This window comes from Anas platyrhynchos, chromosome 21 (genome assembly GCF_047663525.1).
Source record: "Anas platyrhynchos isolate ZD024472 breed Pekin duck chromosome 21, IASCAAS_PekinDuck_T2T, whole genome shotgun sequence".
Classification (NCBI taxonomy): Eukaryota; Metazoa; Chordata; class Aves; order Anseriformes; family Anatidae; genus Anas; species Anas platyrhynchos.
Window position 1 is genome coordinate 13,263,558 of NC_092607.1, and position 22,659 is coordinate 13,286,216.

At 38.0% G+C, this 22,659-nt stretch overlaps 1 protein-coding gene across 2 annotated transcripts; it reads left to right on the forward strand.

The window, feature by feature from the left end:
• The first annotated feature begins 24 nt into the window (after window positions 1-24).
• On the forward strand, window positions 25-21,413 carry RAB22A (RAB22A, member RAS oncogene family). 2 transcript variants are annotated; one of them, XM_072026313.1, is made up of 7 exons: window positions 25-164; window positions 1,944-2,023; window positions 5,645-5,726; window positions 9,799-9,870; window positions 9,968-10,074; window positions 11,926-12,051; window positions 13,255-21,413. In XM_072026313.1, the coding sequence occupies exons 1-7, from the start codon at window positions 129-131 to the stop codon at window positions 13,259-13,261; spliced, it is 510 nt and encodes a 169-aa protein (XP_071882414.1). In that variant the 5' UTR covers window positions 25-128; the 3' UTR covers window positions 13,262-21,413. The 2 variants fall into 2 exon arrangements, with proteins under 2 accessions (XP_071882414.1, XP_027328899.1); XM_027473098.3 differs by having other exon boundaries at window positions 11,926-12,035.
• Window positions 21,414-22,659: the final 1,246 nt, after the last annotated feature.

Here is a 22,659-nt window from a genome sequence, read left to right on the forward strand (position 1 = left end):
GGGCTGCCCGCGCTGGCGTCGGGCTGTCTGTGTGTCCTGTCCGGGTGTCCGTCTGCCGAGCGGGGAAGGGGCTATGATCGTTCTGGGCCGCGTCTCCGGCGCTCGGTGAAGGCGCAGCCTGCCCGACCATGGCTCTGAGGGAGCTGAAAGTTTGCCTGCTGGGGGTAAGTGTCGCGGGGCGGCGGGGAGGGGAGGGGAGGAGGCAGGGCGGGGGGCTGCCTGCCCTCGCCCAACCTGCTGAGGGGCTCCCCGGGCTGCTGGTGGCTGCTGGGGCTGGGCCCCGGCTCCCCGGCCCTGGTCCCTGGAGGAGCGGTCGGGGGGGCGGACAGGCCTTTCCCTGTGGGGAGAGGCGTTTTCATGGGGAGATCTCCTCATCATCATCATCCTCATCCTCCTCCTTCGGCCTTGGCCTCTGAGGAGAAGCAGAGAGGAAGCGCGAAGGCTCAGTGTGTGCTTCCCTCTTCCTCGGCCTTGGAGTTCGTAAAAGGAATAAGTAAAAGCATCTGAAATCAAACTGGAGAGAGGCAGGGAAGCTGAACTGTTCTTTCTTTTTTTCCTGTGTGTGATTTTTATTTTTTATCAGCATGCATAGCCTTTGAAAGTGCATTAAGTGGAGCAGGTAGAGGAAGGAGGAGACATCAAGCGAAGTGAAGTAGGAGTTTTGGAATTCCAGGGACAAGCCATGTGTTGGCTTGGGTTGGGTTCGCCCTGAGGACTTCATTGGAGAGTCTCCTTTTGAATAGGTGGAGTTTTCTACATCTAAATCCTCTGCTGTACAGAGTGTGACAGGCAGAATGGTCTGCCTGTAAATGGCCCCATTGCCCTTCAGAGAGAAAATTGTTTCTGTGCTCTTCATGTTATGAAAACGTTTGAGGTAACTGAGCTACAGTTGGCTCTGCCTGCAAAGTATTTTGTCCTGTAAGAAGAGGAGAGTAAACACCTATGAAAACTGATTCCTGAAATCCCAGACGAAAAACGGTATCTAAATTTCTCTTTTTGAGATTTGTGTTGTTCATTGAGACTTCAAACACTCGAAAATACAGAACTGAGGTCATACACGTTCTTTGCGAGGAAAACAATTTGAAAAGATAAACATAAGTGTACGTGCTGTACCCAGTTTTATTATAATAGAAGATTAAAGATAATACATGAATGGTGTAAAACTTCAACAGCGCTTGTGCTGGTTTTCCTTAAAATTGTTCACTCTGTAAAGCAAAAAGTTTGTTGTCACCTGTCTTAGTTAAGTGACTATTTAAAATGTCCAACTGCTATTGAGAATGGTCTTAGTACTAGTAATCTGTTATTTCATTACTAAATATGCCCACTACTGCTTGCTTTCTTTTCCCAATTGATTTGGTGGTACAAATACACGTGTGCCCTGAAATTTTTATGTTGAGTCTCTTCTTCTACCATTTATAAACCTGCAAAGTTGTATTTAAAACATGTTTCAGGTGTGTCATGAAGACACTTCAGGCCTTCCATTATGCAGGGTGGGACAGCATTAGTCAGAAGTTGAAATGTGTGTGTCACACTTGTATAATTTCATGTGCTCGATTGCCTTGCAAAGGTGGAGTACAATATTCAGTTGCTCTATATTTTACTAAATGTGGTAGGTCTTTCTCTGCTCTAGTTCAAGTTTGATTTGTGTATACTTTGTGGGAGGAAAGCTTGAATAACTGATAAAAAGCAGGAATGCAGATTTTTATTCTCCATAAAAATTTCTTTATAACAATTTGGAGAACTATAACTTAGCAGAGAGACCTTTCATTTTTCTAGTAAACAATATGCTAATACCCAAAATATTTCAGAATCTAATCCAAGTTCTCTGAGATTGTCTGCAGGAGCATATTATTCATGAAAAATAGATGTGAGACCAAAAAGAATAAAAGGTTTACAGCAACTAATATCTCTTTCAATTGTTCTGTGTTTTGTTTTTTTTCTAGGACACTGGTGTGGGCAAATCAAGTATTGTGTGGAGATTTGTAGAAGATAGCTTTGATCCCAACATTAACCCAACAATAGGGTAAGAAACTAAAGTAAACATGACTCGTTCAAAGATCAGACTAAATTGTAGGAGCATGTATATATACCTCTTTAAAAGATCATATGAGGCTTTTCTGTGTGTGGCAGCTAAATGTGGTAATAAATATGACTGTAGTCTTAATTAGCCCCTGAGCTACCTTAGGAAACCTGGGAGTGTATTCGGCCCTACTGCAGCTTCCATTTTCATATGTAAGATCTGAACGCATTTTGTGTTGCTAATCATGGCTAATAAAATCCTTTTAAAAGTATTCTACTATAGATGCTTCTGTTAAAGAACAACATGCCTTTGTCATGCACTATTCTTGAGTTTCAAAGTATGATTATTATGTGACTGCAAGATTTGTTGAAGGTTTTTTTTGACAAGTCAAGTACAATAACAAGTTACTAGGTTTTCAAAGGTAGCTAATATACTAATTCAGGTTGTAGGTTCTCTTTAGTTACTTCTATTATTATACGTCAATATGTTACGCACTCACTCAAGTAACTGATGAAATTGTTAACGCAATCAGCCACACAGCTAAGGATGTTTGAAAGATGAGCCTCAGAGGAGCAGTGTTACTGAGCTCAAATTTTCAAATAGATAAGAGGGAGAAAGTCAGGAATTCTTGGAGTGCTGGGAAGTTCTTCTGTTTATTTCCTTTGCTGTCCTGTTTGTTTTCCAAGTCTCTTATGCACTGCTTGGCTCAGAAGCAATTCTTTACTTACAGGAGGACAAGACTTTACTTGACGCTGAGAAGCGTGGGGGGTCAATACAATTTCCTGCCTAAGGTGCCATACAGCCTCTACTACAGCTTTGACTGAAAAGATTCTGTTGATAAAGATTAGCTGTGTCTCATCCTGCCCTTCTAGAGAATGTGGTTTCCTTGCTCTCTCTCTCTCTCCTTCCTCCTCCTCAAAGACCCCCTCACCCCCCAATTTTTCTGTGTAGAAATTGGTATTGAAGTGCAAGATATTCTGTAGGAAACATGCTTTTTAATTTCTCTGTTAACAAAGGCAGCCTTTAAGACAGATTGCTAGATTGTTTGTCTTAGATCTTCAAGGCTTGAACATCTTTAGTTACTGTCAAATTAGCTACAGTAGATGTTTTTTTTGGAGGACAATGAAACTGATGTGGGGCTAGTAGCCAGACTGCTATTTGCTTAAGTAGGGACCAGGCTGTCCTAAACACTTAAACATAAATTGTTCAGAAGGCTAAGACTTACTGCACACAGTGATAACAACTACAAGCAAACCTCTTTGTTGAGACAGACAGTACTGAAAGATCAATTTATTTTTTTTATTACCTGAGGTTAATGAGAAATTGGTAATGTCTTCATTCCTAATCATCCAAATAATTAAAAAAAATAATTAAATATTTTATTTTTTATTTTTTTAATTTATTCTGTTAAGTAGTTGGCTAATACGAGTGTTATCTACAGCAGCCCAAAGTTAGCGTTCATGCTCGTGCATGTAGTGCCTGTTTTTTTCATTTAAAAAAAGTCTAAGCAATAAGTGACCTGCCATGGTACCACAGACTTAAGCCTTGCAAATGTGAGGAGTACTTATTCATTTGGCTGTGGTGCTCTTTTCTATAGTTACATGTATATGGCCAGACATCTGAACTACCTGGGTTAAATCTCTGAGTAAACTAGTATGGAATTTGCATTATGTCCTCACATCACACATGAACTCCAGCCTTGTCAAATTTGCTGTCAGTTTTTAAGTTCTGGAAAACTGTGTTGCTGTGCATGTCTGTGAGACTGCGTAACGCTGCGGAGCAAAGGCTGTGATCTGTGATGCTTCTATTTAGGCGAAGTAGAATTTCCTATATTCTGGAGAAAACTCAAGTAGGTTTTGTTTTATTTTGCCTGGTAAAAGGGCTGAGACTGGAATGAACTTCATAAAATATTGCTGCCTTCTTTCCAGAGCCAGTTTCTTTTCATCATGTAGTTTTCTGGTTCTGTGATGGTTAATTTTTTTTATTACTTTTTTTCCCCTCCCTTTTGCGTAGGGAGGGGATATATATTTGAAGACAGGAACCAAAAGATATGACCTGGACTCATTTTCTCAGTGAAACGTCTGTAACAGATGCTACGCAGTATCTTACAGTGCTCTTAGAAGTTGCCCACCATTGCGGTAATTAGGATAATTTGCAGGAGTTAATTTGTTTTTCATTAATTTAGTGATAGTTATGGAATTCATATGGGTTCTTGAAGCGATGGATTAAAATCTGTCTTTCAGCTGTATTAATAAAATGATTAAGAGGTCCAACAACTCGAACTGTTGGTACTTTGCTATAGCAGTATGGATCAAGACTCGTCCAAATGCAGGAATTGTGTGAAGTTCCAGTAAGGTGCAGCCCAAAAATTCTAAACAAATTCATTTTTGAAACTTTTGCTAGACTTTGCATTAATTTTCTGATTGAGACTAGGAGGTAGAAAGAGTAAATTGATTAAAGATTGATAAAAGATTAGAGAGAGGTTTTAGAGCATCTTACAAAACGAAAGCTGAGAAGTAAAGCTTTTACTCCTTTTACTTTTTGAGTTCATGAGATACAATCTTACATTTCCTGTCCTACTTCTATTTGTCTTAGAATATTTGAGCAATCACACTTCATCGTAAGTGTTCACGATTAGTTCATGATTCAAATTTGAATATAGGTAACTTATAGAAACCTTGTCAGAACTTCAGAACTTTTGTACTCTCAGTGCTGAGGACGCTTTCCACTCCTGTATCTCTAGGACCTGCAGAGTCTTCAGTATTTCTTTATATCATTAAACAGGCTTCTTAAATGGGAATAGATGTTCATGCAGTTATGGTGTTGGCTGGAAGAAGCAGATAGGAAATTTAGGTTAGATACTGTCAGTCTTCTTACTATAAGTCAAGGGTAACTAATTTAAGTGTTCCCAAAGCAACTTGTCTCTGAGTTGTGTGCTCTCTCTCTCGTGCTCTTGCTCACTTGTCATTGAAATCTTCGTTTTCTCAAAGAATTTCAAGTGGAGTCAGCCACCATTTGGGATGTTTAGTTGTGACGTGGATTAGTGCAGCTGTTCGAATTGACTGTACTGGTATAGGTTGGTTTTCAGTGAGAATCTAATTTAGGAATTGATGCCTGATTTTCATCAGTCTTAAGGAAATTGAAGTCTTTGTGCTTTACTACAGATGCTCCTATCACTTTATTTATTTTTACACCATGCTAAAATACATCGAGTTACCTGCGTTTAAGTAAACTGTAGTTAGACTTAGTTTGTAGGGATGTTGCATCTTATATTTGGCTTAAAAGAACACTCAGCTTTGGACAGTGATGCTATTTGGCCAGCTGTCTGAGCTTAAGGAATGGGAAGGAGATTAATTCTTAACATTGGAAAACATTTAATATTTGCTCCCCTTTATTTTAAATTTAAGTAGCTATTTTGTCCTTCTGTAACAGGGCCCTTTTCCTCAAATTAATTTCAACATTTATATATGAAAATCTTACTTGGTTTTGTCGGGGTGGGGGGGAGAAGCACTTTTGCTGAAATACATTCTTTAAACGTTCATGGTACTAATGTTTATATAATTATATAATGTGTTATATTTTGGCATTAATATTCTAAAAATCGTAAACTATTTTCTTTTCCAGAGCCTCATTTATGACCAAGACTGTACAGTATCAAAATGAGCTGCATAAATTCCTAATTTGGGATACAGCTGGACAGGAACGGGTGAGTAGAGTTTTACACATATCTTTAATCACATGTTTTCATCAGACCTGTGGTGGTGGTTCTGGTAGAGTTTGGGGTGCTTTTCAACCCCACCCCTGAAAGTTGCGAAGTGATCTGGTTTTATGAACTTCTATTAGAATATTAGTTTCTGTGCGGGTTTCTGTCAAGATACGGGTGATGTAAATATATTTTCCGTTATTGGTATTAGAGCTGAAGAGTGGAGTTAAGGATGATTACCTAAGAGTAGCACAGAAAACAAAAGATTAGGATTATTTTCATTGAAAGTAAGTGGTGTATGAGAGAAAACAAGGGAGGGCAAAAAGCCAGCACCTGTCTCTGGTACCATTTTTATTTGAGTTTTAAACACTCACTGTGACTGCTAACCCGAGCATCAGAGTGAAACAAATGTTCTTGTTTCATTGTATAGGTAAGGCTATTTTTCCCAATTCTGGAAAAATACACAACTGCTAACACATTCTGATAGCTTAAATGTTCAGCTTATTAAGGTTAAGCACCTTATTAAGGTGCTACTAAGGTTTTTAATTTGTTTGTAGTATGTGGGTTTAGGTGATCAAAAATTGTTTCAAGCAATATTTTGGATGAGAACTGATCTTCTATTACTTTATGGAGTTATCTGCCCAAATCTGGTGGTGTTAAAAATTACGTCAAGAAATCTATTTTGAAATTCACATTTTAATTAGATAGCTTGAGGCTTTGATATCTGCAGTGTGCAGAGGGCCAAATGCAGCATGCATTCTGAGCAGAGGTAATAAAAACATTCAAGAAACTGACTAGTCAAATGAAATCACAGTTAATTACTTTGCATCAGTTTTACTTAGGGAAAGGAAAGGTTTGCTAGTTAACTTGTTTGTTTCTGGTCTTCCAGTAACAATGACAGAAATGAACCTCTTTAACAGCGCTTATTCTTGCAGTTCAAATTCTTGACTGTTAGCTACTGGCAACTGTCAGTTACCTATGAGTTTACTCAGGATATGTGCTAACTGTAACAAAGATAGATACTACAGTGCTCCCTGTGAAGTGTCAGTTTGATCAGGTTGAGTTATTTTAAAACCATAACTGGCAAATGCAACTATAGTATATTCAGGATTGGCTCAAGAAAAAAAAAAGGGAAAATACCGTAAAGGCTCAGCCAACCTCGTGCAGTCACTCAAACTCTTGGAAGTCCTGGTGGAACTGACTTGGTGGCTTTTTAATGTGCTAACAGCCTTCATGGCTAGAAAAGTTACTCAAGTATATTTGTGTTGCATTCAGCGTTCTAGATTCTGAATGACTACTTAGTTCTTCCCAGCAGCGTGATATAAGGCAAACGTAGGTCACTGGGGATGTGTCCCAGGGATATGTCCTATTTATGTAGGTTATCAGAAATATCCCAGCCCTTCCATTACCAGAGTTCAGTCGGCATTTGCTGTCAACAGTTAAGTGAACATCATAGTTCATTCTGAAATGTTAATGCTCGAATCAGGCTTCTGAGGGGCAGAGCATGACTTAAGAGGCTGGTACTCTTAAACAGAAAGCTTTACAAACGTGCCTGCAACAACTTGGCAGGAAATATCTATTACGTAGTAGCATTCCATCCTGTTCACTTTAACTGTGTTTGCAGGCAGAGAACGCCCTAATTTGGATTCAGCATGCTACAATCTGAGGAAGTGTATCTGTACATGACTAGCACATTCCCTGTCTGTTTTTAGACTGTGACATCTTTATATTTTCTTCCGTTCAAGTTGCATGTTATGCTTGTGAAAGTCAGAAAAGATGACTTACCTGGCCCCTGACCTTTAGAGATATCTGTGATATCTCTAAAGCTTGTTCCACACAGGAAGTCATCACTGTGGGACCCAATATATCCGAGGAAATCAGCAAATAGGGAGCAAGAATATTTTCTTTGATAGTGTGTCAGTGTCTTCATAGAAACGTTCTCTCCAAAACCAAGCTGACGCCCTCTCTTACTGCTGGTTACAATTGGTCCATATGCATGCCTTGTGCTGAACTCTGCAGTGCTGTTTACTAGTAAGCAATATGTCTGGCAGGGCGTTTGGAAGGGATCCCATCTGCGGTGGTCTGGAAGACCAAAAACGCCCAAACTGTTCTTGGGATTATGATTTCTCTTACGAGCTATGATAGTAACAAACACAATTCTTGGTCTTTTTGAGGAACATTTACTATCTTCTACTTCTAAAGCCCATCAGCAAATGGGTCTAGGTTATACTAGGCAACCTCGTGTTCGAAATGGCTTCAGGAAGTGACAAACCAGCCTCACTCCAAAGGTAGAAATGTGTGCTAATTCACTTCACACAGCTGCGTGTCTTATTTGTTCTCTCATTTCTTCTGCACTATATAAAGTTGGGAGAAGATTACTTACAGCAGCTAGGATTTCTGCATTCATACCTAAGAATTGTGAAAAGTTGTCTGGATAATTACATTGTTAATAATTCTGTCAAAATGCCAATCAAGAAACAGGAGGGCAAGCTGAAGTCTTAGAAAAAGCAGCAAAACAAAAAATTAGTGTTTCTGGTGACATGTGTTTTGTTAATGTATTTTACCTACTGACTGCTCTTAGGTGGAAAAAAAAAAAAAAACGTATCTAAGTGTTAGGCAGGAAATGAGAGTAATACCAAATCAGCAAGTGAAAGTTGGTTTATTCCCAATGTAAATAGTCAAATAATCAAAAAGCCAGGTTGCAAGGAGTCCAAGTAGTGGTTTACCAAATATGCTTCCCTTTGCATTTTAGTATTTATATGGAGGAGAGGGATTATGCCCCAGTGTGAACTGAATGCCTGCCCGTGTTTCCCTTTCTCACTATTAAATATTTTCATATTCTGAACTTTGTGTTCAAAACCCCGTTTTCAACACAGAATTTGAGATCAAAATGTAAATGGTCTGGAATTTGCCTTTATACCAAAACTTTTATGATTCATAATATTGCTCTCAGTTGCACTGTATTAAGCAAAAGGAAATTTGCTTGGTACTAATAAAATACCAGCCTTCCTGGAAATCTGTATTCTACTCATGGTTTTTACTATGAGTAGCAAGATGCATGAAAGATCAAAGTCCCACATGCTTTCATCAAAACAGCACATGTATCATACTCTCTGCTTCAGCTGAGAGTTTAGTTTGCTGGACCAGTTGTGTGGTGCTTTTTCAATTAGAACATCATATTGTTATTTTGTTAAGAAATTTTTAATAATATTTCAGATGTGACTTCAGTTGTGTTCTCTCCCCCCCCCCCCCCCCCCCCCCCTTAATCCTGGATTCAAAACACTGTCTGTGCAAAGTTACAGCCCTGGTTTATACCCTGCAAACTCACTACCAACCAAATATTCCTGTTACAGGTTTAATTTTGAATATTGCAGTAAAATTACTGTAGGCTTTTATTATCCAACATGTTTCTTAAAGCTCTATTTGCAATGGATCACATAGCTTTGGACTTATTCATATTTATTTTTTTTTAAGATATAAACATCCTTCAAATTTTTGAGCTTTGAGAAAAAACTTGAGCAAAACCCCTAATGCTATAAATTAGATCAGGGAGAAAACAGCATTTTTAGCATTAAATGAATGGGGTGAGTTACTCATTTTTCAGTAGGGCTAGAGTTTGACACCAGCCTATGAACTTTTCAAATCAGCAATAATACATGCTAGTTTTCTTTAAACTACTTTTTGTCCAAAAACACCAGCAAGAAGAAACAAGTTCAGTTTTGACTTTTTTCCCCCTTGCTCAGTATTTGAAGTTGAGCATGTGTGCTGCAGGTTTGTGTCTGTATTGCCAGCCTCTTAAATGAGAGATTTTAATCTAGTCAAAATAAGGTCAAGGTAAGCTGCGTGCTTTTTTTACCATGGGTGTGCAGCTGATTCCTAGACTGTTTATTGTTTGGCCTGTGTAAAATGATATTTTCATGGAAGTTTATGTAGTCTGCTGTGTGGGCTCTCTGCAAAGAAAAGTTTTCCCCTTATGTTACATGTAAAGCTAGTTATGTCTTACTGTACTGTTAAATAAGGAAGCTGTGGAGGTCAGTGAAAATGAGATTCATGATGTATGGTCTCTTTCTTTCAGTTTCGTGCTTTAGCCCCAATGTACTACAGAGGGTCAGCAGCAGCCATTATAGTTTATGACATCACAAAAGAGGTAAGAAATTGGACTTTGACTCAGCATTACAACTTCTGGTTATTGTGACATGGGCCAGTTCTGATTCTTATTTCCTTCTGTTCTTCTTCCACATCAGGAAACTTTCTCAACGTTAAAGAATTGGGTTAAAGAGCTTCGACAACATGGACCTCCAAACATTGTTGTAGCTATCGCGGGAAATAAGTGTGATCTTAATGATGTAAGGTAAATAACAATCTTCATTTCAGGAGATAAGCTCATAGACCTTTAATATGTTTCACCAGCTCTGAAATCTTAAGCAGTTAAATTTCAGCAGTTTTGCACTGTTTCGTGAAACTTGGAGTTTCACAAGGAGTCTGAGTTTTCTACTGCCAAAAGATTTGGTTAGTCTGCCTTTGTTTTTCTTGCCCACTTCCTCCCCTTTGGTGCGAGTAAATGTGTGGTTGGGCAGCAAATCAGGCTGTAAAATGCATCCAGATTAAAACTAACCAATTAAAAAAAAAGGAAAACCTATCCAAGTGTATTTATCTTGTTCACGACATGATCACTTGCTAGCATGACAGAGGCGGGGTAGCAGGGTTAGGAACGAGCAGTTTATAGGGAGACGGGATTACCTTTTCTGGTGGCAGTGCCAAGTTATACAAGCTTAAACTGCCCGTGAAACTACAGTGTAATACAACTTGTTTACCTCATTTTGTAACAAGTACCTCTGTCAGTCTGTAGCACCTCATTCTGTTATGAAAAACATCGAGCCTGTTGGAAAGCATTGTGTAGGTTCTTCTGACTTGCTTGTTCAGGTGCCTACCCTTTCTGCTTAAATGCCAGGGTGGAATTGGCTGTGGTTGAAATGGTTGCAGGAAGTGGGGAAAACTCTTGAGAAACTTTATGGACAGCCAAAGTTTCAAGAAAGCATGTATTAAAAACAAAAGAAGCCCTTTTTTATTGATGTCCTGGTTAAATAAGCCAAAATTCAGAAAGGTGTGTGCAAACTTCTTGTTTTTAGATTTCATTGGAAAAGGTATCACTGTTGCTGTCCAGAGGCAACAGCATGGTTGGTTATGTTTGAAAAACCACTGCGAAGTTGGTTCTTAGTATGGTTTTACAAATCATTAGTATATTTTAGTAACCTAGTGAGCTCTAATAACTCTTCTCAGAAATAACATATCTCTTGGAGTAAATATGGCATAAAATTCCTTAGAATAAAATTTTAAGGCATGCAGTATTAAATCTCCCACTTGTGCTTACATCTTGGTACTTAAGTGGCATCATAAAGAATGTAAACATTGCTATTCAAGCTAATAGCCAAGATTCCCTGTACTACAGAGACAGTGTTTGTGTCATTGACCTAAAGTCTCTGCTTTTGTGTGTTTTGATGTCCTAAGCCTGTTATTACTGACAGGAGAGATGTGTTCTAGAAATGGTATGTAAAGCTGTGTGGGGTATAGTCATATAGCCTTCCCTTCAGCTGTTGGGTTTTGTTTTTTTTCCTGTTGTTTATGGAAACATTGCATTATCAACTTGCCTATCAACTTAAGGGTGGAAAATAGTTTTTTTCACTACTTGGCTGTGTTGTTGTTAGCACAGTCTAAATACATTTCTGTTCATAGCAAAGTCCTCATTGCTTCACATAAACTAAATGGTATACTAATAATCCATGCAGTGTTCAGAGAGATCTAGTTTGGGGAGCAGCGGTAGGAAATCCACTGGATTAGCGGAATGAAAACTTCAGGGTCTTTTCAGTGTCCCTAAAACTTGTGTGTGTGAAGAGCAAAGTACCCCCAATGACTGATTGCAGACCTGTGCTTAAAGCACTCAAGAAACAAACTCCATTGTAATGTCAGATGGATTGAGGTCATTTAGTTTGATTGTGCTTCAGTGGTGCTTGTACCTCTGGAAGAAAGCATACAGTAAAGAATGAGCATCAACTTCAGGAGGAGGGAGCGGGGTGATGAGAAATGGGTAATATGAAATACTTGCTAAGTGAGACACTTAAAAGCTTAATCTGTCCCTTAAAATTCTGAATCCTGTTTTTTTTTCTGCATTCAGTTTTTTCTTTCCTTTTTTTTTTTTTTTTAGAGAAGTCATGGAAAAAGATGCTAAAGACTATGCAGATTCCATTCATGCAATATTTGTAGAGACAAGTGCGAAAAATGCAATAAACATTAATGAACTCTTTATAGAAATTAGTAAGTATTTAAACAGGTAATGTTTTCTTCTGAAAGAAGTTCAAGTAGAAATTTAGTTACTGTAATTTTTTGGAGGTGCTATTTAGGTGTCCTAATAGTATGCTGATGTAAATGCTAACTGAGGTATGCAAATTTTTGGTCATCTAATGACCTCTAAAGATTCCTTGTAGGGATTTTAAGCCTACTGTGATGCTGCTGGACAAATAGCAAGCAGGGCACTGATGTCAGAAGTCAGTGTCATCTTACTATATCCGTTATTAAATGATTTAACTGGTACATCCAAGGTTATGGAAGGGACAGCAAATGGCATGAGAACTATCCAAACTTTATACAACTGAGAAAAAGAATTTGATTCTTGTTCTTAATGTTTCTGCTTAGTTTAGAACCGTGTGTTTTCAAAAACAGAAGAATTCAGAAGTGCTAGATTACTGCCTGGGAGATAGCAACTAGTGTGTGGATTTTCCACCAGTACTGTTGTGGTATCTTGTTTTTTTGTTTGTAAGATGTATTTCAAGCAGCAACATTAAGATGCAGATATATCAGTCTGCTTGTGAAATTAGAACCAACAGTCCATTTGTGTGTGCATGCACTATTATTTAACTTTGGGTAACTACAACAATGTTATATTTTAGGAAAAAAAAAGTTCTTGAAAGCAGATGAGTATATTGAAGCTGATGTCAAAAATATGCACTGTAGTTAAGCTTCATGGTTTACTGACTTTATATTTGCTCTCCATAATCTTAAAAAATGGCCTAGTTTAAACATTGAAAAAACATCTTAAATCTCTCAAAAAAGAATTCTCAGCCATAAATGGTCAACTTCAAACACTGATTAGATAACTGAAATAGCTACCTTTACAAGCACTTTAGTGTTAAGCCTGACACGGGTGATCTGCTGTGGAAATGCAAATCTAGATGATAGATCTCGACAAAGAGATTCCAGATGGTATTGCGTGCTGCAAAGTATATTCTCTGTGTGCTTCCATAACTTAGGTCTCTTAAGGCTGATTTAGCCTGAAGTGCAAAGTTAGCTTAAAGCTGCCTCTGCTCTTTTTTGTGGAACTGTACCTCTTACAGGCACTGTATAGACTGTTAACTGCCATCCTTCTGTTATGCGGGAATATTGTCATTAATAACATCTGACATAACATACATTGAATGCGTACAATTAGCTCCAAGTATAATGTTTGCAATAAATGTTATTTTCTGCCTCCTTATAGGTCGTAGAATTCCATCAACTGACACGAACCCCCCAACTAGTGGTAAGGGATTCAAACTTAGAAGACAGCCATCGGTGACAAAGCGCAGCTGCTGTTGACTGATCCATTAGAAAATCAGACTTGTTTATACAGTAGGTGGTCTTGGAAGTTAATAGTTCACGTTGGGTTTATATTATCAGTCTTAGATCTCTATCTGCTGGTGTTCATACGCCCAAGGTCCTACAAAAACGGACCAGTTCATCTGACATCTGTATGCTCGCAGAAAAGACTGCAATCATAATGTCAGCCTGTTTACTTACAAAAAGTGTAGTATCTCTTGTATTCAAAGGGAATCCATCATCAGTTTTGTGGCCTTGCTTAAAAGGAAGGTGACTATGGACGGTAGAACTGAAATGTTTAGTAGTTTTGTAATCAAGATTTTGTTTTTTTTGTAAAAAGGGAAATGAGCACTTTTGTGGGACTTGGGGGTGGGAGGAGTCTGTTGAACTTTGAAAGTTAGTCAGATGTCATTTCTTCCTTTTCTTCAGTGAGCCTTATTTGAGATTTAACTGTAGCTAATCCAAAGTATAGTGGGACAGTTGGTTTGAGGTGGCTACAGAATAAGCAACTGAAGACAGATAATAGGCAAATCAGTCCATCCACTCCCCAGAACCCATTTGCACTTTTTATTTAAAGATGATACACACCGGGGATGGGGACACAAACGAGAGGTCTTAAACCATGGACAATCTTTTTTTCCATGCTGACTTTAATCACTTTAAGGCAAACTGATATGCTTTATAGTCATCTTCTTGTTCTTAGAAGGTTTTTAATATTAAGATGTTGATTGAAGAAAACCTAGCTGTAGTTCTGACTAAATTAAGTGATTACTGACTAAAAACAGATGCTGTAAACAGATGCTGCCAATAGTTCTGGTAAGACTTAAAAGGCTGGGGGGGAAAGCTTTCAGTTGCTTAGCATGTGTAAAGTGTTCATATTATATTTAAGAGACCAGTGTTTAAAGTATTATAAATTATGTAAAAACATTTTTTTTTTAAATGCAATCTTATTCACTCCTTCCATTCCACACCTATGGATAAACTTCTGGGGTTATCTATTAGCTTGTTTTTTTTTTTTTCCAGCATTTTAGGTTATTGTCACTGTTGGTGACTTCATCCAGAGACAGGCTGAAATTCACTCTTTAAATCCCATTTGAAAGATCCAATTAATAGAGGCTGCTGTTGGTGCAATGTCAGGTCGGTCTGTTGAACAAGTTTTCATCTGTGATGCACCCAGTCTTTCCTCTTTTGGGCACAAAAGTACAAATAGGAAGTAACCTTAAGACATGTGGTAATGTAGATCATTACCTCTTGGTTCCTGGGCTTTTTCACCTGTGAGGACTTTTCTTTTTTTAAGTAAACCAGTGTTTAGCTTATATTGTGTTGGTTTTAGTATGTTCTCAATTAAACTATAGATTGACCATACCCTTTTGTGCTTTTTTATTTATTTTCGCTTTTTGTTTCCTACTAGCAGTAGTGAGGAACTTTATACTTTTGAAGAAAAAGATCATAAAATACTCAAGTATATACTACTGTGCTGTTAAGCTTTCCAATTGAAATGAGGTCATGGTGAGATATTTGTTCTCTATAATCTGGCTTTCTATCATCTCAAGTATTTTTTCTTAAGGAAATGGGAGAAAAGTTTTTAAAAAATGAAAGAATTTACGATTCAGATTAGTTTGTATTAATCAAAATTCTTGTAGAGCTCTTATGGAGCAGAACAGTTAAACTGTTAGGGTGAAATTTTAAATGGATCAGTATATTTTAATGAAATTTGACTACGTTTTTAAAATCATTGTACAGGCTTTATGCTTCATATATAAAATATTTCATTTATTAAATAATAAATCTGGAAATTTTCTTGAACTAGAAAATATGGTAAGAAAAGGAAAATACTAAATATCAGTAATATCTTCCATGCAGGTTAGTAGAACGAGTTTTTTGGACTTGCTAAATTATGTTTATTGCTTGTAGTATGGAATAAAAATGAAGTTTGTCTTCTTTTCCGTGAGATAATAAAAATCGTGTAATATTACCTATCCAATATTTATTAACTTGAGAAGAAATACTCAATTCTAGGCGGGACAGAGCTAGGTTAGTACTGAGATTATTGTAGCTGTCTCTAGTTATACTGCATCATGTACTATTACACCACTTTTATTATCTCACTGATCCTATATAGTATCTCTTAGGAAATCTTTGCAAAGTACATTCTAAGCTATTCCCATTTACTTGATGCATACCACAATTAGTCTTAAAACAAACAAAAAAACAAGCAGCAGCATCAACCTGGCTCTTCACCGATGTAGCTGAATCTTGATGCTTCAGACTCCTTTTGTGTGCGTGTTACTAACCTGGGTGGAATACAAGCATACTTCATAGCTTTTTTGCGCTCCTGATCTTGAATTACTCCAGTTAATGAAGTCATGGAAGTGACCAAGGTTTGCCCGAACTAGAAACATTGAAGTGAGACTGCTTTTTAAGACCATGCCTGTGGAAAATGACAGCCTGTAGATGTCAGTTCATTTGGGCCAAGATAACTTCTTGTTGATCAGTTGGCCTTAACCAAAAGTTGAAATGCAGTCTTGCCTGGATGAGATGTGTATGTTTGAGATCTCATTTTTGTTGGAGAAAAATGGTTTCTTCTGTACTAATAATTTTTTTAGGCCACCTGCTTTCGTTTTGCACTAGGCTTACTGGAATTGATTATATTTTTCCCTAACATAGCCTCTCTATTTGGAGAAAAATTAGCTTTTGAGTGTTTGAAGGATTGATTATCAACCATTCCAATAACCTTTTGAGTAACTTTGTTAAGAAGTTACTGAAAGAAGCTTGGGACTTGAGTTTTATTCTGCTACACCTTTCTTTTTCATGAATTGTGATCATCATAGAGACTAGGTTTTAAAATAATCTGAAAGGGAATTGATGGCTTAAAAAAAATAGTTGAGAGGGACAAGTGTCAAATTTGTAAAAAGATAATGAGGTGCATGTCATAAAATTGATTTAGAGCATTTTTAAATTGACAAAATGCTACTTTTTCCACCTCTATACGATGCCAACTCTTTCCTACAAAAGTGTAGATGTCTATAAAAATTGTACTTGACAAATGGCTTGTTCCTAAGCTTTGGAGTTACTTAAATGTGCTGCCCAAGTTTTGGAGGGTGTCTTCATCATTCCCTATAAATTATAAGCTTCTTAAATGGCTTGCTATGCTATATGGGTAGCTTTGTAGCATATTTTAGATACATGCTGGAAACCGGCATGCTAAATGCCTAGATAGGTGAGTTGGGGAAGCTTCTGTGTAACGAAATACAAAGGCATTTAATGGCCAAACTACTGAAAATCGTAATAGGTGCTTTGAAAAGTTCTAAGAGACTTCCAACAACTTTTGCTGTTTCCAGAAGGGTAAAGACTGTATATTATTAGATCCATGTTGAAACAAAAATCATTGCACTTTAAATTCCTACTGGTATCAGTGAGACCTTTCCTTTAAGTGCCACAGTATCAGACAGCTAACAGTTCAGAGGGGTGTTCAATGCAGACTTGTCTTTGATATGTTTGTGTATACATAGTACCAATTTAAAGCTACCGGCATGCTCAGGAAAGAATACTTACATGCCTGGGAAGAGAATAAGAGGAGAGGCAACCATGCCTACTTACTGATCCTGAATTCTGTTCCTTTAACCTGGTCGAGAGATGTGAGATTCATTGGGAATTGTTTTCATTCATGGTCAAAGCTTCATTTTAGAGATCAAAAAATAATCCATTTTCAATATCTTGAATGGTTTAAAAAAATTGGCCTTGACAAGCTTTTTCTTATGATGCTAATCCTAAATTGTTCCTTAACATTAGTGTTCATTTCCAATACAACATATTGAGTATTAGTTGGAAAAGAAAACTTTATTAGTGATGATTGAATGACGTTCTTGTGAAACTCTTTAGTGTTTATTAAGGATGAGGCAGTCTATTTGTGGCATGCTATGTCAGCAGTCTGCAAAGACTATCTTGGGAATTGATGATTTACAGGACAGAAGCTGTATAAACTGTGTGGCTAGTCACCCTGTAGGGAGCCTCGCTTATAAGCAGCAATAACTGCATAAAAGTGGAAAAATATCTCAAGCATGGGGAGACTCTGAATATACAACCGACATCAATTTCTACACTGCCTATTCAGTATTTTCTAAAATACTTAGGATATCTTTCTTAAACACTTCAAATCTCTAAAAAGAGGCTCATCTTCCCATGGACAAGAGACAGGGATAAACTTTTTTAACTTCGCGGGAAGTTGTTTTACAATGACCCAAGACTGTGTTTGTATGTGATGAGTCAGTTTCTCAAAGCATGAGAATTATGTGTGTGGAAGTAAGGTTTTCAAAGATCTGCATAATGTTCTTCAGAGATAACTCGTAACGTCTGAACCTCTCTCAACAATTTACCAAAGGTCTTGGTAGTCTAGGGTGTTCCCTGCTGTCTGGAAGCTGGCCAGTGTTTTACCCATCTACGAGAAGGGCACTAGAGAGGACCCAGGAAGTTACAGACAAGTCAGTCTAACCTCAGTCCCAGGAAAAGTTATGGAGAAGATTATCTTGAGTGCTGCTGAAAGGTAATTAAAGAACAAAACTTTGATCAGGTGTAGTCAGCATGGATTCATGAAGGAAAGGTCCTACCTTAGTCATTTGATCTCCTTCAGTGACAAGGTCAACCACTTAATGGATGAAGGGAAGGCAGTGCATGCAGTCTTTCTGGATTTTAATAATGTCTTTGATACTGTCCCTCAGAATATCCTGGAGAGATTGTCCAGCTGAGTTAAACAGGTTCACACTGCGCTGGGTGATGAACTGGCTTGACAGTAGAGCTCAAAAGGTAGTAAATGGGGCTGTGTCTGCTTGGTGGCAAGTCCCTAGCAGTGTTTCCCAAGGCTCAATTGTAGGGCCAGTTATGTTCAACATTTTTATCAGTGATCTGGGTGCAGGAGTGGAATGCATCCTGGGCAAGTTTGCTGATGACACTAAACTGGGAGGTGCTGTTGACTCCCTGGAGGGATGAGAGGCCTTGCAGAGGGATCTAGGCAGATTGGAGCAATGGACAATCATCAGTGCCAAGTTTGACAAGGGTAAATGCTGGGCTGCACTGGGATGGAGTAATTCTGGACACGGGTACAGCCTGGGAGATGAGTGGCTGGAGAATGGCTCTGCAGAAAGGGCCCCAGGGGTACTGGTGACAGCAGGCGCAACACAAGCCAGCAGTGTGCCCTGGCAGCCAAAAGGGCAAACCATATTTTGGGGTCCATTAAACACAGCATAGCCAGCCAGTCAGAAGAGGTGATTCTCCACTGTATTTTGCACTGGTGCAGCCTCTCCTTGAATATCACGTGCAGTTCTGTGCCCACAACATAGAAATGATGTTAAGATACTTGAATGCATCCAGAGGAAAACAACAAAGCTGATGGTAAATGGGCTGGGAGGCGTGTCCTGCGAGTAGAGGCTGAGGACACTTGGGTTGTCTAGTTTGGAGAAGAGAAGGCCAAGAGGTGACCTTACAAAAGGTCACCTCTTTGTGCTCTACAAATCCTGGGGAGGGGAAGCAGGGAGAGAGGTGCTGGTCTCTGCTCCCTGATAACTGACAGTGGAATGTGAGGGAACAGCACAAAGCTGTGCCAGGGAGGTTCTGGGAGCGTGGTCAAACGCTGCAGCAGGCTTTCTAGGGAGGTGGCTGATGCCTCGTGCTTGTTGGTGTTCAGGGGGCTTTGGGATAATGCCACCCATAATATGCTTTAGCTTCTGGTTATCCCTGGGGTGGCCAGGCAGTTGGACTAGATCAGCTTTGTAGGTCCCTTCCAACTGAACTATTCTATGCTCACATTGCATCTCTACTTGTAGATCATACCCATACTAATGTTTGGCAACAGAAGACTTATTATTCCAGGTGTGAATTACCAATCTAAGATTAAAAAAAAAAAAAAGAAAAGAAAGAAGTTTAATATAAGATTTGTCAGCTGACCTTTTCAGAGTTGTATGGCTCCAGCCTGTCAAAAGAAATAAGCTTGAAACTGCATCTTTGTTTCTCGTATGAGAATTCAAGTGCCAAAACATATTTCTCTCTAATTGTTAGGCCTTCTGACACCAATGCTTGTTTAAAAAAAATTATATATATCACTTTCTGGACTTTTGAATGCAAACTTTAAAGTCAGATAGGATCAAAAACACTCGATGTGCAAAAGCTGAACAAGCATCACCAAACTTTATCCATGAAGTGTCACAGATTTTAAAAAATTAAAAAGTCATTCAAGGCCTATAAGACTATCCTGCAACCCGAGAATATTTATGGGTTTCCTCTGACATGTCAAAGGAATTCTAGGCTCAACTTTTTCTTCCCTCCCCTCTCAATTCCCCCCCACCCAAGCCTGAATTTTTAAGTACTGTGAGTGTGCGTGCTATAAAGAGCTATTTAAAAATGCTTACAAAAGTTCTAGTGGCTTAGAGTTATTTGATGCTTCCTATTTCACATGGGAAATCAAGGCACTAGGATGAATGTGTCCCGTTAAAAATCAGTAGAGTGTTTGCTGAAATTGTTCTAATTCTAGAATAGAGAATTTCTAGAAGAAAGAATTTTGTTTTTCCCATTGCATCATACTGCAAGTTGGAAGTTGGGGGGGGAGGAGGGTTAATTTTTTGCTTAAACACTAACAATTTTATTCAAGGAGGTTGGGTTTTCTTTGTTTCATTCATGTTAATATTTTCACATGCTTTGTTGAACAAACCAACTGCTACTCCTTTTCTGATTTTGAAGGATACAGACAACCTTTTCTGTCATTCTCTTCATTTGTGTGGGTGTAACATTCCATCCAGTTGTTGCAGTCCAGTTCAGATCCACTGTTACTTTCTTGCCTTACTTTTACTCACGTTGTAGTATGTATTTCCTATTATTAAATCCATTCTCTTTTCTTGAGAATTTATTCTTTGTTTCCTTATGGGATCTAGCCAAGAAAAGGTGGCAAGTGTCTTTTTTTCTCCTTAAAGGTTCAAGAAGTATCTGTCACAGCAGCAACTATTTTTTAACAAAGTGGTAATTCATTAGTACAGCTTTATGAAATTAAGAAATCATAGCAGCTGAGACACATACCGCTATTTTATTACATCAGATAGGAGGCTAAAAGCACGTTCACCTGAAGGAAGTAAATTATAGTAAAGCCCTAATAACATAATTAGAACTCTTCTGTATTTTAACTTCTGTACTTCCCATTTCTGAATACAGTGCATCCAGCATTGAAATTGTGGCAGAATGAATTGATATGAAACATGAATGGATCATATTTCTGTAGCTGTAGGACACTTAAGACTTCTTGGCAATTCTCTCCCTTGTGTTTCTTGGCCCCCAGTCCAATGAAGAAAAAAGGAAATAATTCTGAAGGTTAAAAAACAAAAACTTTGCATTTGCATTTGTGTATTCAGGGCACAAAAATAACCTGATATGCATATAGCTCTTACAGTGTACTAAATGTATGCCTGTAAAATTAAGCGTGAAGGTTAACCTTTGTGTCAGCAGTTCTTGTCCCTCCTGAGAATGTTCTGTCTTTTCGTTATAGTACTGGGTTAACCTGTTAAAAAAAAAAAAAAAAAAAGATTGAAAGGTCTGTGCCTTCTTATTATAATATCTCTTATTAAGACAAACTAAAGCCGCTCAAAGTTACAGAGCATTTGCAGCACTGTAAACTGCACAAATTTACAACCATTGCTTCACTGCATGAAATGTAGTCAGATTGCGAGTGATGAAATATAGTGATGAATTCTCAAGCTTATGAATGTTTTTGAGACTTTTATAGTCTTCTCTTGGGCTGGTCCCGAGGGTGTGTACAGGTTTGTCTGTATTGTTGGTTTGTAGATGCTAATGAGGAAAACCAGACTTTTGTTCTCTCCTTTTTGTTTGTATTGTTACACTCCCATATAGTGCATAGACTGAAAATAAAGAAATGTTGGTTTGGCATAATGTAAACAGCATTTTCAGCTTAAGCATTCATAATAAACTTTTATAGTGTAATAACATGCTAAATCACTACCAGTCCGATGTATTGTGCAAAAAAAAGGTGTAAACATTTTATTAATAAAAAGCTTTGTTTATAAACCTGCTGGCCTTGTTTATAAGTGGTTCCAAAATTCTCAACATCATCAAAAGTAGTCTCTATAGTAATAGAGTTCCAGAAGAGGAATGCTAAGCAATACACAGTAGAAGTGAATCTAAGTGACAGTTCAAATATCTGTTTTCTAAAAGCAGTGACTGCTGGTCATTCAGAAACTGAAGCTTTTCCATGGCGTAAGTATACACAGACAGACAACAGACAAACTTGTACAAAAAAAGGATGGGGAGAAACAGTACGGAGAATGCAGCTTTTGTCTTACACTTCCTTTCTTTGCAGCATGATGTCTGAGAAACTGCAGGCCACACACAGTCTCGTCAGCCAGTGCAAGGCCTGACAAGTTCTACTGCGGTCACGTTATTTAATACATTGCATTTATCTTAGTCTGTATCAAAAATTGAATTCTTAACTGCTTAAGCCAGGTTTCTGTCAATCAAAACTGTAAAGTGCTTTTAATATCTGTATGGTGTTGTGGGGGGTGCCGTGCAAGAAGGGATCTTTTCTCATTTGCTAGTACAGCTAGCTGCTTGGCTGCTTTTTTTTTCCCCCTCTTAGAAACTGCTTTGGTTATGTACAGCACAAAAAAAAATATAGACTTGGCTAAAGTTTTCTCACTTGGATGATGTTTAAGATGTAGTTTTTGTGTTCAAATGTGTGATGCAAGTTAACATGTTTAGCTAACAGCAGCCTTTAAAAGCATAAATAAGAGAAGAAAAAGAATCCTGTTTCTAATATTTTTCTCCTGAATATTTTTCTCACCTGAAAATCCTGTACCCAGGTTTCTACTAAGCAGCTGGCTACAGTTCACATGCAAAAATAAACAGTAAGATCTCTTTAACACAGACTTGGAATAATGTAAATTTATTGTTTGGTGTCTGCTATTTTTAGGTTGTCCTTTCAGATGTGTATTAGCTGCTTTGAAGAGTGTCAAATGTATTTGTGTAAAGGGTACAAGTGTGCTTTGGAGAGTGTATAAGCAGGGTAAACACAAGGAATGTGCTAGAATAGAGAGGGATACATTTACATGTTTGTATAGGGAAACTGGATGCAAACCATGTCATTTGCATGCACGCAATATGAAGGAATAATATTTTTCATGGATAGAGACTTTCATAGCTTTTAAGGTGAAAGTTTTGTACCAAGTATTCATTCAAGTTGTTCCAGTACAAAGCTTTCACATGCTCTTCAGGTTTTCCCAGTAGCATTCATCACTATTTTCTCCTATTATTCAAA